Source organism: Salmo trutta, unplaced genomic scaffold (assembly GCF_901001165.1).
Source record: "Salmo trutta unplaced genomic scaffold, fSalTru1.1, whole genome shotgun sequence".
In the NCBI taxonomy this organism is placed as follows: domain Eukaryota; kingdom Metazoa; phylum Chordata; class Actinopteri; order Salmoniformes; family Salmonidae; genus Salmo; species Salmo trutta.
The window spans coordinates 1032478-1046234 of NW_021823043.1; the positions used below are offsets into that span (position 1 = coordinate 1032478).

A 13757-nucleotide genomic window follows, 5' to 3' on the forward strand; every position below is an offset into this window, starting at 1 on the left:
CCCTCCTTTTGAAGCTTCCAGTCTGTTATTTGAACTCAATCAGCATGACAGAGTGATCTCCAGCCTTGTCCTCGTCAACACTCACACCTGTGTTAACGAGAGAATCACTGGCATGATGTCAGCTGGTCCTTTTGTGGCATGGCTGAAATGCAGTGGAAATGTTTTTGGGGGGATTCAGTTCATTTGCATGGCAAAGAGGGATTTTGCAATTAATTGCAATTCATCTGATCACTCTTCATAACATTCTGGAGTATATGCAAATTGCCATCATACAAACTGAGGCAGCAGACTTTGTGAAAATTAATATTTGTGTCACTCTCAAAACTTTTGGCCACGACTGTACACTGTAGGTACACTTCCACACAAGCTGATCCTAGACCTGTGCCTACAGGAAACTACAACAATGTATACTCCCAGGGCCATCTCTAGGACCTCCCAGGAAGCCAACCATACACCAGGAAGAGGATGTTAATTACTGTAAGATAATTGGACATTGTATGAGTCAAGTTGATGGTAGCTCAGTTATAATGTGTCTAGAGTCATGTTGATGGTAACTCAGTTATAATGTATCTAGAGTCATGTTGATGGTGACTCAGTAGTTGTAGCTGATGCAATACCTAATAATCTGAGCAGTTTCACACGTTTCCATTTGAAATGTATACATAATATAGGATGCATGGTGCCTCAGTAATAAACTGCTTTGAGATGTCCCTACTAAGTGCTAGAGGAGTCACTACAGACACTTTGGTTCGAATCCAGGCTGTATCACAACCGGCCGTGATTGGGAGTCCCATAGGGCGGCGCACAATTGGCCCAGCGTCGTCCGGGTTCGGCTGGTGTAGGCCGTCATTGCAAATAAGAATTTGTTCTTAACTGACTTGCCTAGTTAAGTAAAGGTTAAAGTAAAAGTAAAATGAAAAAATAAGCTACTGTAGGTTCATTCAGAACAGTGTCCGGCTCGCATGAGGTTTTCTATACACTACCGCCACCGTGTGGGTACAAAGCTGGATTGCAGATTTGATGAAAATCGAACTTGAGACAGTGCTGATATAACTAGCCTAATTTATTGTCAGGTGGTATTATATAGCGCTATGACTAGTAGATTGAATGGTCAATGAGGGGCACAAAGACACCAACATAGCAAAACGACTATAAAGTAGGGCTATTGTGAAAGTTAAATAAACAGCCTTCTGTGTTTGTGTATGTTTTGCCCTCTGGTGGTCGCACAGCACCTCCATAGTTTTATGTTGTCTATAATCAGGTGACACACAGCCCAGGCAGGCAGCAAAGGCGGTGAGACGTTCTGATCCACCGGAGTGATCGCTTGTCCGGCCTATCAGAGCGGGCGTCTCCGCTGTCTGACCCGAGAGGGAGGGCTCTATGAACAGGGCGACCTGTCAATATTGTTCCGTGTGAAGTTGAGTAAATTACTGTGTGGCTGCAGATCTCAAGGGAAGTGATTCCCTTTTAAATCACGCCTTCTGCTTTGTTTTCGGTGCGTAAAACACTGCTTAAACGGCTACTGGACTATCATCAACACGTAATTTACAACTATCACATGATGCCTCATTATATGATGAGTTGGAACTTGAGGCTATAGGGATGACATCTTCCGGATAGTGGGAAATCGCCGAGGCTCTAATTGAAGGGATTTCGTCGTAGTGTTTGATGCATAATAGACGTGGGAATCAGTACGTTGTGGAGGAGGTCAACCGCACACATGTTGCAACTAAGCGCAACTTTCGATTTGCAGCAGGATGTGGTGTCAAGGATATTTAAGAAAGAGGCGACTGTAGGAAGAACCGAAGGTAAGAGCTATCTGGTTGTTTCGCTCGACCGATATCGTAAACCTATACTTTGTGCCTTTACGCACAAGGTGACAATGTGTGACAAATACCATGATAGTAGTGACACATGTAATGGAAAAATGTATTTTTCCTCTACAGAAAACTCAGGGATCGTTGACACTCGGATCCTCAACATTGAAAGGGATGGAGGAGTGCTCTACTCCTGGAAAGTAAGTGGACACTGGGCATGGGGCCAATTCACATAGCATTATAATGGACAGGTCCAGCGGGACGTTCCACACATAACCAACAGTGCGCTCTTCGGGACGTGGTGGGAACATTCCATCTGTCTAGGGTGCATCCCAATGGCACCCTATTCCCTATAGTGCAGCATCCCAATGCCACCCTATTCCCTATAGTGCAGCATCCCAATGCCACCCTATTCCTTATAGTGCAGCACCCCAATGCCACCCTATTCCTTATAGTGCAGCACCCCAATGCCACCCTATTCCCTATAGTGCAGCACCCCAATGCCACCCTATTCCCTATAGTGCAGCATCCCAATGTCACCCTATTCCTTATAGTGCAGCACCCCAATGCCACCCTATTCCTTATAGTGCAGCACCCCAATGCCACCCTATTCCTTATAGTGCAGCACCCCAATGGCACCCTATTCCTTATAGTGCAGCACCCCAATGCCACCCTATTCCCTATAGTGCAGCACCCCAATGTCACCCTATTCCCTATAGTGCAGCACCCCAATGCCACCCTATTCCCTATAGTGCAGCACCCCAATGTCACCCTATTCCCTATAGTGCAGCACCCCAATGGCACCCTATTCCTTATAGTGCAGCACCCCAATGCCACCCTATTCCCTATAGTGCAGCACCCCAATGCCACCCTATTCCTTATAGTGCAGCACCCCAATGCCACCCTATTCCCTATAGTGCAGCACCCCAATGCCACCCTATTCCTTATAGTGCAGCACCCCAATGCCACCCTATTCCTTATAGTGCAGCACCCCAATGCCACCCTATTCCTTATAGTGCAGCACCCCAATGCCACCCTATTCCCTATAGTGCAGCATCCCAATGCCACCCTATTCCCTATAGTGCAGCATCCCAATGCCACCCTATTCCCTATAGTGCAGCATCCCAATGCCACCCTATTCCTTATAGTGCAGCACCCCAATGCCACCCTATTCCTTATAGTGCACTACTTTTGACCAGGGATACTTTTGACCATAGGGATCTGGTCAAAAGAAGTGCACTATGTAGGGGATAGGGTGCCATTGGGACGTAGGCTCCAAATAAAAGCCCAAAGACTCATGACAGACCATTGCAGCTGAATAAGATACTGGTTAAGAGCTACTGGTTAAGAGCTGCTGGTTAAGAGCTACTGGTTAAGAGCTACTGGTTAAGAGCTACTGGTTAAGAGCTGCTGGTTAAGAGCTGCTGGTTAAGAGCTACTGGTTAAGAGCTGCTGGTTAAGAGCTACTGGTTAAGAGCTACTGGTTAAGAGCTACTGGTTAAGAGGTATTCCGTTTCCTTATAACATAGAGTTGTTGAAGAAGTATCCTCAGACTGCAGGAGTGTTAAGCCCTACATAGACAGCTGAGATTACATGGGCATAAGTATAGGTCATTACACACACACACACAGTCATTATGAGCCATAATGGCTTTCCTCCTCCCTCCTCTCATCTCTCAGGGGGCAACAGGGACCACCAGGATCGGGAAATACGAGCCCAATACCAGACAGAATAAGGTAGAGCTTCCTCTGTGTGGGTGTGTGTGTGTGACTGTGTGTGTTTGACTGTGAGTGTGTGACAATAAGAGTGAGTGAGTGAGTGGGTGAGTATATGTGTATATGCCAGCACATAGTCTTAATGGAATGTGAGGTTACTCCTGGTACACTGCCTGATCAACACCAGCTGTTTGTAGTGTTCATCATGGGCCCTAACCCCTCTCCCCTGTCCCCTTACCCCTCCCCCCTAACCCCTCCCCTGTCCCCTTACCCCTCTCCCCTAACCCCTCCTCTAACCCCTTTCCCTGTCTCCTTACCCCTCTCCCTTACACCTCTCCCCTCTCCCCTTACCCCTCTCCTCTTTCACCTCTCCCCTCTCCCCTCTCCCCTAACCCCTCTCCCCTCTCCCCTTACACCTCTCCCCTCTCCCCTTACACCTCTCCCCTCTCCCCTTACACCTCTCCCCTAACCCCTCCTCTAACCCCTTTCCCTGTCTCCTTACCCCTCTCCCTTACACCTCTCCTCTTTCACCTCTCCCCTCTCCCCTCTCCCCTAACCCCTCTCCCCTCTCCCCTTACACCTCTCCCCTCTCCCCTTACACCTCTCCCCTCTCCCCTTACACCTCTCCCCTAACCCCTCTCCCCTAACCCCTCTCCCCTTTCACCTCTCCCCTCTCCCCTCTCCCCTAACCCCTCTCCCCTCTCCCCTTACACCTCTCCCCTCTCCCCTAAACCCTCTCCCCTCTCTTCACAGCTCCTCTACACATTTGACAAGCAAGTGTGTGTCAGCAGCTGTTCTCTGAATAAGGAGGAGACTCTGCTGGGTAAGGACCTGTTCATGGACTTAGAAATAGAATGCGTAGAACATGGAGATACATGAATTGTTCTATTGAATTCTATGGTGTCGAACAGATAAAGCTCTAGAATCCATGGTATTCTAATTCTATGTAACACACATGCGTAGTACAAAGACACACAGACAGTGAAACAAGAATCCTCACTAAAGTGTTGAGCCAGTGTCTCCTCCGCTAGTGTGTCAGTGTTAGACTAGATACAGGTTTTCCTACATATAGCCTACTGATATTTCCAGTCCAAGATTGTGATCACCCCGTAGGAGTATCTTATCATCACGAGAGAGGAACAATGTCTTGTGACTGAGCCGACAGCCAAGAGCCATTGTATTGAAGTCACGTCACTGAACCCACATCAACTCACATACTTGTCTTTTAATCTCATTTTTAGCGGTCAGTTTGGCACAGAGGACAAGAACAGAGGAGCGCCTTAGACCAGGTACCTGTCTCCCCTTGGCTCGACCCCCCCCCCCCCTCCCCCACACACACACCTCCCAACGCTGATACAAACAAACACAGAAGCTGAAGGTTAGAGAAATGCAACTAGACAGATAACCATGTAAATCTACAGTGTTATGAAGAGGGAAGTGGTAAGCTATATCCTGCTGATGACTAGCTCTCTGTTTCCCTCTGGTTCTCTCTGAGCCTATAGGGAAACAGACCCGTGGCTGTATTCACTACAACTCTAATAGTCAGATGGGAAACATTCAGGATGTTATTAAGTATCTATCCACACATGCACCACAGGTTTTTAAGTGTTTCAAGTGTACTCTACACGACAGGTTCAAACTGTACACAACTATTGGCTGTAGGCCGCACTACATCGGTCACCTGTGTGTGTTGGAGTGAGTAACAGTTATCACACGGGCAGCGCTGGCAGTGAAGCAGTTTCTGCTGTTTCAGGTCAGTGAACTTAATCATTACCATATTTAACACCTTTCCCATTGTTCTACTCCTAGTTTCAAAATGTCTGACCCTCCTCATTGAGATCCATCCCATTAACAACACTAAGGTCCTGAAGGCTGTCGACTGCCGGGTCAGAGTTCAGGTATAGAGCTGTATTGTTTTGTACTGGACTCTATTGTACTCTTATCAGGAACACCTATTACAATAAGCTTCCCCTCAGTTGTTATTACATTGATGTAACAATGTGCTATAACATAGTTATACTACAAAGATACTACCAGTCATCTTTGGTTTCATACAGTTCATCCATCCAGACACAGAGAGGGACTCAGTGCTGGAGAGTCACCTGCTGCTGGTAGCAGAAGATGGCTGTGAGTATCTGGGAAGTCAAGTGGTGTCAAATCTCTGAGGGTCACAGCTTTTAACTATGATAGTACAAAGACATTAGCTGACACTGTTTTCTGTTTTTGGGAGAGTTTGGCTACTGGGCCTTCAGAGTTTAGGCTTTGAACTTTGACCTTTGACCTTTCAGATGTGGAGCAGCTCCATGTGATGCTGGTCAGACAAGAGGGTTACAGAGTGGTAAGAAACACTGTCACAGACTATAGAGAGCTGGAATGGAATGCAACTGTTCCGTAGTGACATCACTTCCTGTTGACTGGTGTTCTAACAGGTGATGTTGAACCCAGAGTGCCTGGCCAAAGACAGGGTGGCAGAGGAGTTCAGCTGGGTCCAGTGGGACAGCCAGACACAGAGACTCTTCTACCTCACACACAGGGTAACATACCATTATATACAGTACCAGTCAAAAGTGTGTACACACCTACTCATTCAAGGGTTTTTCTTTATTTTTACTATTTTCTACATGGTAGAATAATAGTGAAGACATCAACACTATGAAATAACACATAAGGAATCATGTAGTAACCAAAAAAGTGTTAGCCTTTGTCATCAAGCCTTTGCCAAGCCTTTGCCTTGATGACAGCTTTGCACTATTGGCATTCTCTCAACAAGCTTCACCTGGAATGCTTTTACAAAAGTCTTGAAGGAGTTCCAACATATGCTGATCAATTGTTGGCTGCTTTTCCTTCACTCTGCGGTCCAACTCATCCCAAACCATCTCAATTGGGTTGAGTTCGGGTGATTGTGGAGGCCAGTTAACCTGATCCAGCACTTCATCACTCTCCTTGGTCAAATAGCCCTTACACAGCCTGGAGGTGTGTTGGGTCATTGTCCTGTTGAAAAACAAATGATAGTCCCCATTAAGCACAAACCAAAGTACGGTGGCTACTTTAAAAAATCTCAAATATAAAATATATTTGGATTTGTTTAACACTTTTTTGGTTACTACATGATTCCATATGTGTTATTTTATAGTTTTTATGTCTTCAGTATTCTACAATGTAGAAAATAGTAAAACTAAAGAAAAACCCTTGAATGAGTAGGTGTGTCCTACCTTTTGACTGGTGCTGTAGGTAACACACTGTAGGCTCTGATCTGGGCAACAACACCTTCAACTAACATGTTCTATTTCTGTTGAATTGTGAAGAAGAATGCAGAAATTCCAACTGATAATGCAATAATGATCTCCCTTCTTTCTCTGTCAGGAAAAAGCTGTGCTGAAATGTGTGCAATTCTACCATGACCACAACTGTGAGACCTTGGTGAGACTAGCAGCAGAAATCATTTAATCATGAACACTTTATGGGTAGTGTTTGATTTCAGGTCAGGCTACTTAATGCTTCCCCCTCTTTCCTGACAGTTTGAGCTTGAACTGGAGTTGCCCTCTAACCCTTTCACCTGTATGAGGTAAGAATGAAAAGTAACATTAAATAAGATTACTTTTCAGCTAAACTGTGTATTTCCTGAAAACAGTTCATCAATATTCAGCGATTTCTGGTGATGCTGTATGGATAACTCCTTATGTGTTTGACCCCTAGGTTTGTTAACCTGGGCTTTGACCATCACCAAGAGACACAGCATGAACGGGAGGAGATGAGGATGCTGGTGATCACCAATAAAACAGGCAGGTTTCGGTTAAACATAAACTAATTCACCTCCATACTGTACTGTATTGATAATGTTCTATGCTCGGAGAACATTCCTCTTTCATTGAGTTTGTCATTACTTTTTGTTTGACATGGGACGTGAATGGAAACAGAGGGTAAGTGCTGTAGCTACTGTGATCTAGATGAACTGTGTCACTCCTTGATCAATGGACAGTTCAGTACAATCACACTCACTTCACAGAGCCCAGATTTATAGAACTTCTCAATTCTAAAGATTGCATTAGTCAAGCTGCACAATTGGAAATGCTGCAGGCTTCTCAATCGTAAAAATAATTTGTGTTTCTTTGAAAGGCCTATCAAATCTAAAGATGGTTGACGACGGCCCAGGGCCAGGAACATAATCACTTCACTGTGCTACTTATTCCAAATGACATTCAAGATTCAACCATTAAAACACTGTTGCTTTTAATAAGACCCCAATCAATACCACATTGTTAAAATGCTATCCTTCTGCTGCTTCTGCTTCTGCTTCTTCTGCTGCTTCTTCTGCTTCTTCTGGTTCTTCTGGTTCTGGTTCTTCTGGTTCTGGTTCTGCTTCTTCTTCTTCTGCTTCTTCTGGTTCTGCTTCTTCTGCTTCTTCTTCTGCTTCTTCTGGTTCTTCTTCTGCTTCTCCTTCTGGTTCTGGTTCTGCTTCTTCTGCTCCTTCTGCTTCTTCTGCTTCTTCTGCTTCTCCTTCTGGTTCTGGTTCTTCTGCTTCTTCTTCTGCTTCTTCTGGTTCTTCTTCTGGTTCTTCTTCTGGTTCTGCTTCTGGTTCTGCTTCTGGTTCTTCTTCTGCTTCTTCTGCTTCTTCTGCTTCCTCTGCTTCTTCTTTGTATTAATTATGTTGTTAGAGTGTAATTGGTTGTTTTAATACCTGATCCTTACTGTTGATTGCAGGGAGTATGTGTGTGTGTTACAGCCAGCCTGCTTGTGCCAACCAGGAGATCACATACACCATAGTCCTGGTGCACAGAGGTTCAGTATTATACGTCTTACCATGTTGCATTAGTTCCATACATTATTCACAAATGACTAATTAAGTTCTGTTAGTGAAAATCCAAAGTTCTTCTAAGTTTCGAGTTGTACATTGTAATCTACCAGAGCCTCTCTGTCCTCTACAGGCTGCAGTAAAACGTTCTCAGTGGCTCTGGATGGCACCCCTAGTCCATGTAGTACAGATCTCCTCCCTCTCTTCATCCCTATAGGTCAGTCAACACATCTGTCTCACAGACATCCTGTCCATCCTATCACAGCCCTTTCAGAACCTGCTGGAACACTCCCACACAGCCCATCCATCCTATCACAACCCCTTCAGAACCTGCTGGAACACTCCCACACAGCCCATCCATCCTATCACTACCCCTTCAGAACCTGCTGGAACACTCCCACACAGCCCATCCATCCTATCACAGCCCCTTCAGAACCTGCTGGAACACTCCCACACAGCCCATCCATCCTATCACAGCCCCTTCAGAACCTGCTGGAACACTCCCACACAGCCCATCCATCCTATCACAGCCCCTTCAGAACCTGCTGGAACACTCCCACACTGCCCATCCATCCTATCACTACCCCTTCAGAACCTGCTGGAACACTCCCACACAGCCCATCCATCCTATCACAGCCCCTTCAGAACCTGCTGGAACACTCCCACACAGCCCATCCATCCTATCACAGCCCCTTCAGAACCTGCTGGAACACTCCCACACAGCCGATCCATCCTATCACAGCCCCTTCAGAACCTGCTGGAACACTCCCACACTGCCCATCCATCCTATCACAGCCCCTTCAGAACCTGCTGGAACACTCCCACACAGCCCATCCATCCTATCACAGCCCCTTCAGAACCTGCTGGAACACTCCCACACAGCCCATCCATCCTATCACAGCCCCTTCAGAACCTGCTGGAACACTCCCACACAGCCCATCCATCCTATCACAAGCCCCTTCAGAACCTGCTGGAACACTCCCACACTGCCCATCCATCCTATCACAGCCCCTTCAGACCCTGCTGGAACACTCCCACACAGCCCATCCATCCTATCACAGCCCCTTCAGAACCTGCTGGAACACTCCCACACAGCCCATCCATCCTATCACTACCCCTTCAGAACCTGCTGGAACACTCCCACACAGCCCATCCATCCTATCACAAGCCCCTTCAGAACCTGCTGGAACACTCCCACACAGCCGATCCATCCTATCACAGCCCCTTCAGAACCTGCTGGAACACTCCCACACAGCCCATCCATCCTATCACAGCCCTTCAGAACCTGCTGGAACACTCCCCACAGCCCATCCAATCCTATCACAGCCCCTTCAGTACCTGCTGGAACACTCCCACACAGCCCATCCATCCTATCACAGCCCCTTCAGAACCTGCTGGAACACTCCCACACAGCCCATCCATCCTATCACAACCCCTTCAGAACCTGCTGGAACACTCCCAGACAGCCCATCCCCCTTCAGAACCTGCTGGAACACTCTCACACAGCCCATCCATCCTATCACTACCCCTTCAGTACCTGCTGGAACACTCCCACACAGCCCATCCATCCTATCACTACCCCTTCAGTACCTGCTGGAACACTCCCACACAGCCCATCCATCCTATCACTACCCCTTCAGAACCTGCTGGAACACTCCCACACAGCCCATCCCCCTTCAGAACCTGCTGGAACACTCCCACACAGCCCATCCATCCTATCACTACCCCTTCAGTACCTGCTGGAACACTCCCAGACAGCCCATCCATCCTATCACTACCCCTTCAGTACCTGCTGTAACACTCCCAGACAGCCCATCCCCCTTCAGTACCTGCTGGAACACTCCCACACAGCCCATCCATCCTATCACTACCCCTTCAGTACCTGCTGGAACACTCCCACACAGCCCATCCATCCTATCACTACCCCTTCAGAACCTGCTGGAACACTCCCACACAGCCCATCCATCCTATCACTACCCCTTCAGAACCTGCTGGAACACTCCCACACAGCCCATCCATCCTATCACTACCCCTTCAGAACCTGCTGGAACACTCCCACACAGCCCATCCATCCTATCACTACCCCTTCAGTACCTGCTGGAAACACTCCCACACAGCCCATCCATCTATCACTACCCCTTCAGTACCTGCTGTAAACTCCCAGACAGCCCATCCCCCTTCAGTACCTGCTGGAACACTCCCACACAGCCCATCCATCCTATCACTACCCCTTCAGTACCTGCTGGAACACTCCCACACAGCCCATCCATCCTATCACAACCCCTTCAGTACCTGCTGGAACACTCCCACACAGCCGATCCATCCTATCACAACCCCTTCAGAACCTGCTGGAACACTCCCACACAGCCCATCCATCCTATCACAACCCCTTCAGTACCTGCTGGAACACTCCCATACAGCCGATCCATCCTATCACAGCCCATTCAGTACCTGCTGGAACACTCCCACACAGCCCATCCATCCTGTCACTACCCCTTCAGAACCTGCTGGAACACTCCCACACAGCCCATCCATCCTATCACTACCCCTTCAGTACCTGCTGGAACACTCCCACACAGCCGATCCATCCTATCACAGCCCCTGATAGTGCTACTTCTACTTGGCACTGAGGAAGTGGTTTTAGGAGTTATTTTTGATAAGATGTTTATTATTATTGTACAGTAGACATTTACATAAGAGAACAAAGAAATAAACCAACCCAAAACATTTGAGGTCAGTCTAAGATAGCTGATGAATAAACGTAGACTAGCCTGCTGTTCTCTGTCCAGGTTACTACGTGGTCGTCTACCTGGCTGGTCACTTCCTGCACTGCATCAACACCAGACAACAGGAGCTGCTCTGCCACAGTCTCTTCCTCTCAGGTAAGGCTAGACCTGGGGCATGTTCATCAGGACACACCGTAGCCAATTGTTTTGCAATGGAAAAGGAAATGTCGTTTTTTTTCCGGTTGAGACACCTCTGTGTTTCACTCCATTACGTGTCTATGAACACGACCCTGGTTACCAACACAAGTGGACTATATGAGGATAGGGAGTCATTAGAGATGCAGCCCAAGTGTGTGTTTGTTAATCTGGCCTATGTATAACTGTGTTGCAGGTGTTGATGATGGCCTCAGTGTAACTGTGTTACAGGTGTTGATGATGGCCTCAGTGTAACCGTGTTACAGGTGTTGATGATGGCCTCAGTGTAACCGTGTTACAGGTGTTGATGATGGCCTCAGTGTAACTGTGTTACAGGTGTTGATGATGGCCTCAGTGTAACTGTGTTACAGGTGTTGATGATGGCCTCAGTGTAACTGTGTTACAGGTGTTGATGATGGCCTCAGTGTAACTGTGTTACAGGTGTTGATGATGGCCTCAGTGTAACTGTGTTACAGGTGTTGATGATGGCCTCAGTGTAACTGTGTTACAGGTGTTGATGATGGCCTCAGTGTAACTGTGTTACAGGTGTTGATGATGGCCTCAGTGTAACTGTGTTACAGGTGTTGATGATGGCCTCAGTGTAACTGTGTTACAGGTTTGATGATGGCCTCAGTGTAACTGTGTTACAGGTGTTGATGATGGCCTCAGTGTAACTGTGTTACAGGTGTTGATGATGGCCTCCGTGTAACTGGTTACGTGTTGATGATGGCCTCCGTGTAACTGTGTTGAAGGTTTGATGATGGCCTCAGTGTAACTGTGTTGCAGGTGTTGATGATGGCCTCAGTGTAACTGTGTTACAGGTGTTGATGATGGCCTCAGTGTAACTGTGTTACAGGTGTTGATGATGGCCTATGTATAACTGTGTTACAGGTGTTGATGATGGCCTCAGTGTAACTGTGTTACAGGTGTTGATGATGGCCTATGTGTAACTGTGTTACAGGTGTTGATGATGGCCTCAGTGTAACTGTGTTACAGGTGTTGATGATGGCCTCGGTGTAACTGTGTTACAGGTGTTGATGATGGCCTCGGTGTAACTGTGTTACAGGTGTTGATGATGGCCTCGGTGTAACTGTGTTACAGGTGTTGATGATGGCCTCAGTGTAACTGTGTTACAGGTGTTGATGATGGCCTATGTGTAACTGTGTTACAGGTGTTGATGATGGCCTCAGTGTAACTTGTGTTACAGGGGTGTTGATGATGGCCTCAGTGTAACTGTGTTACGGTGATGATGATGGCCTCGTGTAACTGTGTTACAGGTGTTGATGATGGCCATCGGTGTAACTGTGTTACAGGTGTTGATGATGGCCTCGGTGTAACTGTGTTACAGGTGGTGAGCCTCGGTGTAACTGTGTTACAGGTGTTGATGATGGCCTCGGTGTAACTGTGTTACAGGTGTTGATGATGGCCTCGGTGTAACTGTGTTTACAGGTGTTGATGCAGAGCTGGGTGTGTTGGGATCAGACAGTGTGGTGTTGTCTCTACCTGAGTCCTCTCGCTGGACCTGAACACAGGCAGGATGTACACTGTAGACCTCAACCCCCCTTCCTAATGGAGCCTACTGCACTGCAGGTACAATGGAAGTAGAATGGAATGGAATAACATAGAATAACAGAATACAATATAGCTCAATCCATTGTTGAATGGAACATGGTCTTGAGTGTTGGAGTGTGTATTTCATGCTTACTGCATGTAGAAAGTACTGGCGTATTGGGTATTATAGTGATGCTACACTTCACACTCTGTTTATGTAGTATTCATGATGTCTTTGCTGTATGCTCTGTGCTGTATGCTCTGTGCTGTATGCTCTGTGCTGTATGCTCTGTGCTGTATGCTCTGTGCTGTATGCTCTGTGCTGTAGCCACAGTAGACCTGACGCTCAACGCCTGGCTGCCCTGCACTGTCTGCTGCTCTACATGGGACCCAACGCTGCACTACAACTGAAGGTAGGAGAAGCAAGCAAAACCCCTGAGAACACTTTGCTCAGAGAGAGCAAGAGAGACACAGTGTGTTTTAAAAAAATATATATATATATTTCACCTTTATTTAACCAGGTAGGCTAGTTGAGAACAAGTTCTCATTTACAACTGCGATCTGGCCAAGATAAAGCAACCTAGGTATTTGTAGCTGTCCACATATTCCAAGTCAGAACCGTCCAGAGTAGTGATGCTGGATGGGCGGGCAGGTGCAGGCAGCGATCGATTGAATAGCATGTATTTAGTTTTACTTGCATTTAAGAGCAGTTGGAGGCCACGGAAGGAGAGTTGTATGGCATTGAAGCTCGTCTGGAGGTTAGTTAACACAGTGTCCAAGAGGGGCCAGAAGTATACAGAATGGTGTCGTCTGCGTAGAGGTGGATCAGAGAATCACCAGCAGCAAGAGCGACATCATTGATGTATACAGAGAAGAGAGTCGGCCCGAGAATTGAACCCTGTGGCACCCCCATAGAGACTGCCAGAGGCCCGGACAACAGGCCCTCAGATTTGGCACACTG

General features: G+C 47.2%; 2 protein-coding genes across 2 annotated transcripts in view; both read left to right on the forward strand.

The window, feature by feature from the left end:
- The first annotated feature begins 1382 nt into the window (after positions 1-1382).
- LOC115188378 (gamma-secretase-activating protein-like) lies at positions 1383-12771 on the forward strand. The gene is made up of 17 exons (XM_029747183.1): positions 1383-1808; positions 1947-2017; positions 3497-3553; positions 4286-4355; positions 4774-4821; positions 5342-5430; positions 5590-5659; positions 5821-5870; positions 5962-6066; positions 6896-6952; positions 7051-7097; positions 7229-7314; positions 7450-7452; positions 8234-8311; positions 8458-8541; positions 11114-11206; positions 12695-12771. The coding sequence occupies exons 1-17, from the start codon at positions 1721-1723 to the stop codon at positions 12769-12771; spliced, it is 1173 nt and encodes a 390-aa protein (XP_029603043.1). The 5' UTR covers positions 1383-1720.
- Positions 12772-12826: 55 nt separating this feature from the next.
- LOC115188457 (gamma-secretase-activating protein) overlaps positions 12827-13757 on the forward strand; it is a 28687-nt gene continuing 27756 nt past the window's right edge. The window contains exons 1-2 of the mRNA XM_029747330.1: positions 12827-12835; positions 13125-13209. Coding sequence (XP_029603190.1) covers positions 13180-13209 — 30 coding nt within the window. The 5' untranslated portion in view covers positions 12827-12835; positions 13125-13179. The remainder of the gene's footprint in view (positions 12836-13124; positions 13210-13757) is intronic.

Coding starts and splice junctions, on each gene's coding strand:
- LOC115188378 (XM_029747183.1), top strand. CDS start 1,721: ATGTTGCAACTAAGCGCAACTTTCGATTTGCAGCAGGATGTGGTGTCA. Junction 5,660..5,820: donor GCTGGTAGCAGAAGATGGCT/GTGAGTATCTGG, acceptor TTGACCTTTCAG/ATGTGGAGCAGCTCCATGTG. Junction 6,067..6,895: donor TCTTCTACCTCACACACAGG/GTAACATACCAT, acceptor TTTCTCTGTCAG/GAAAAAGCTGTGCTGAAATG.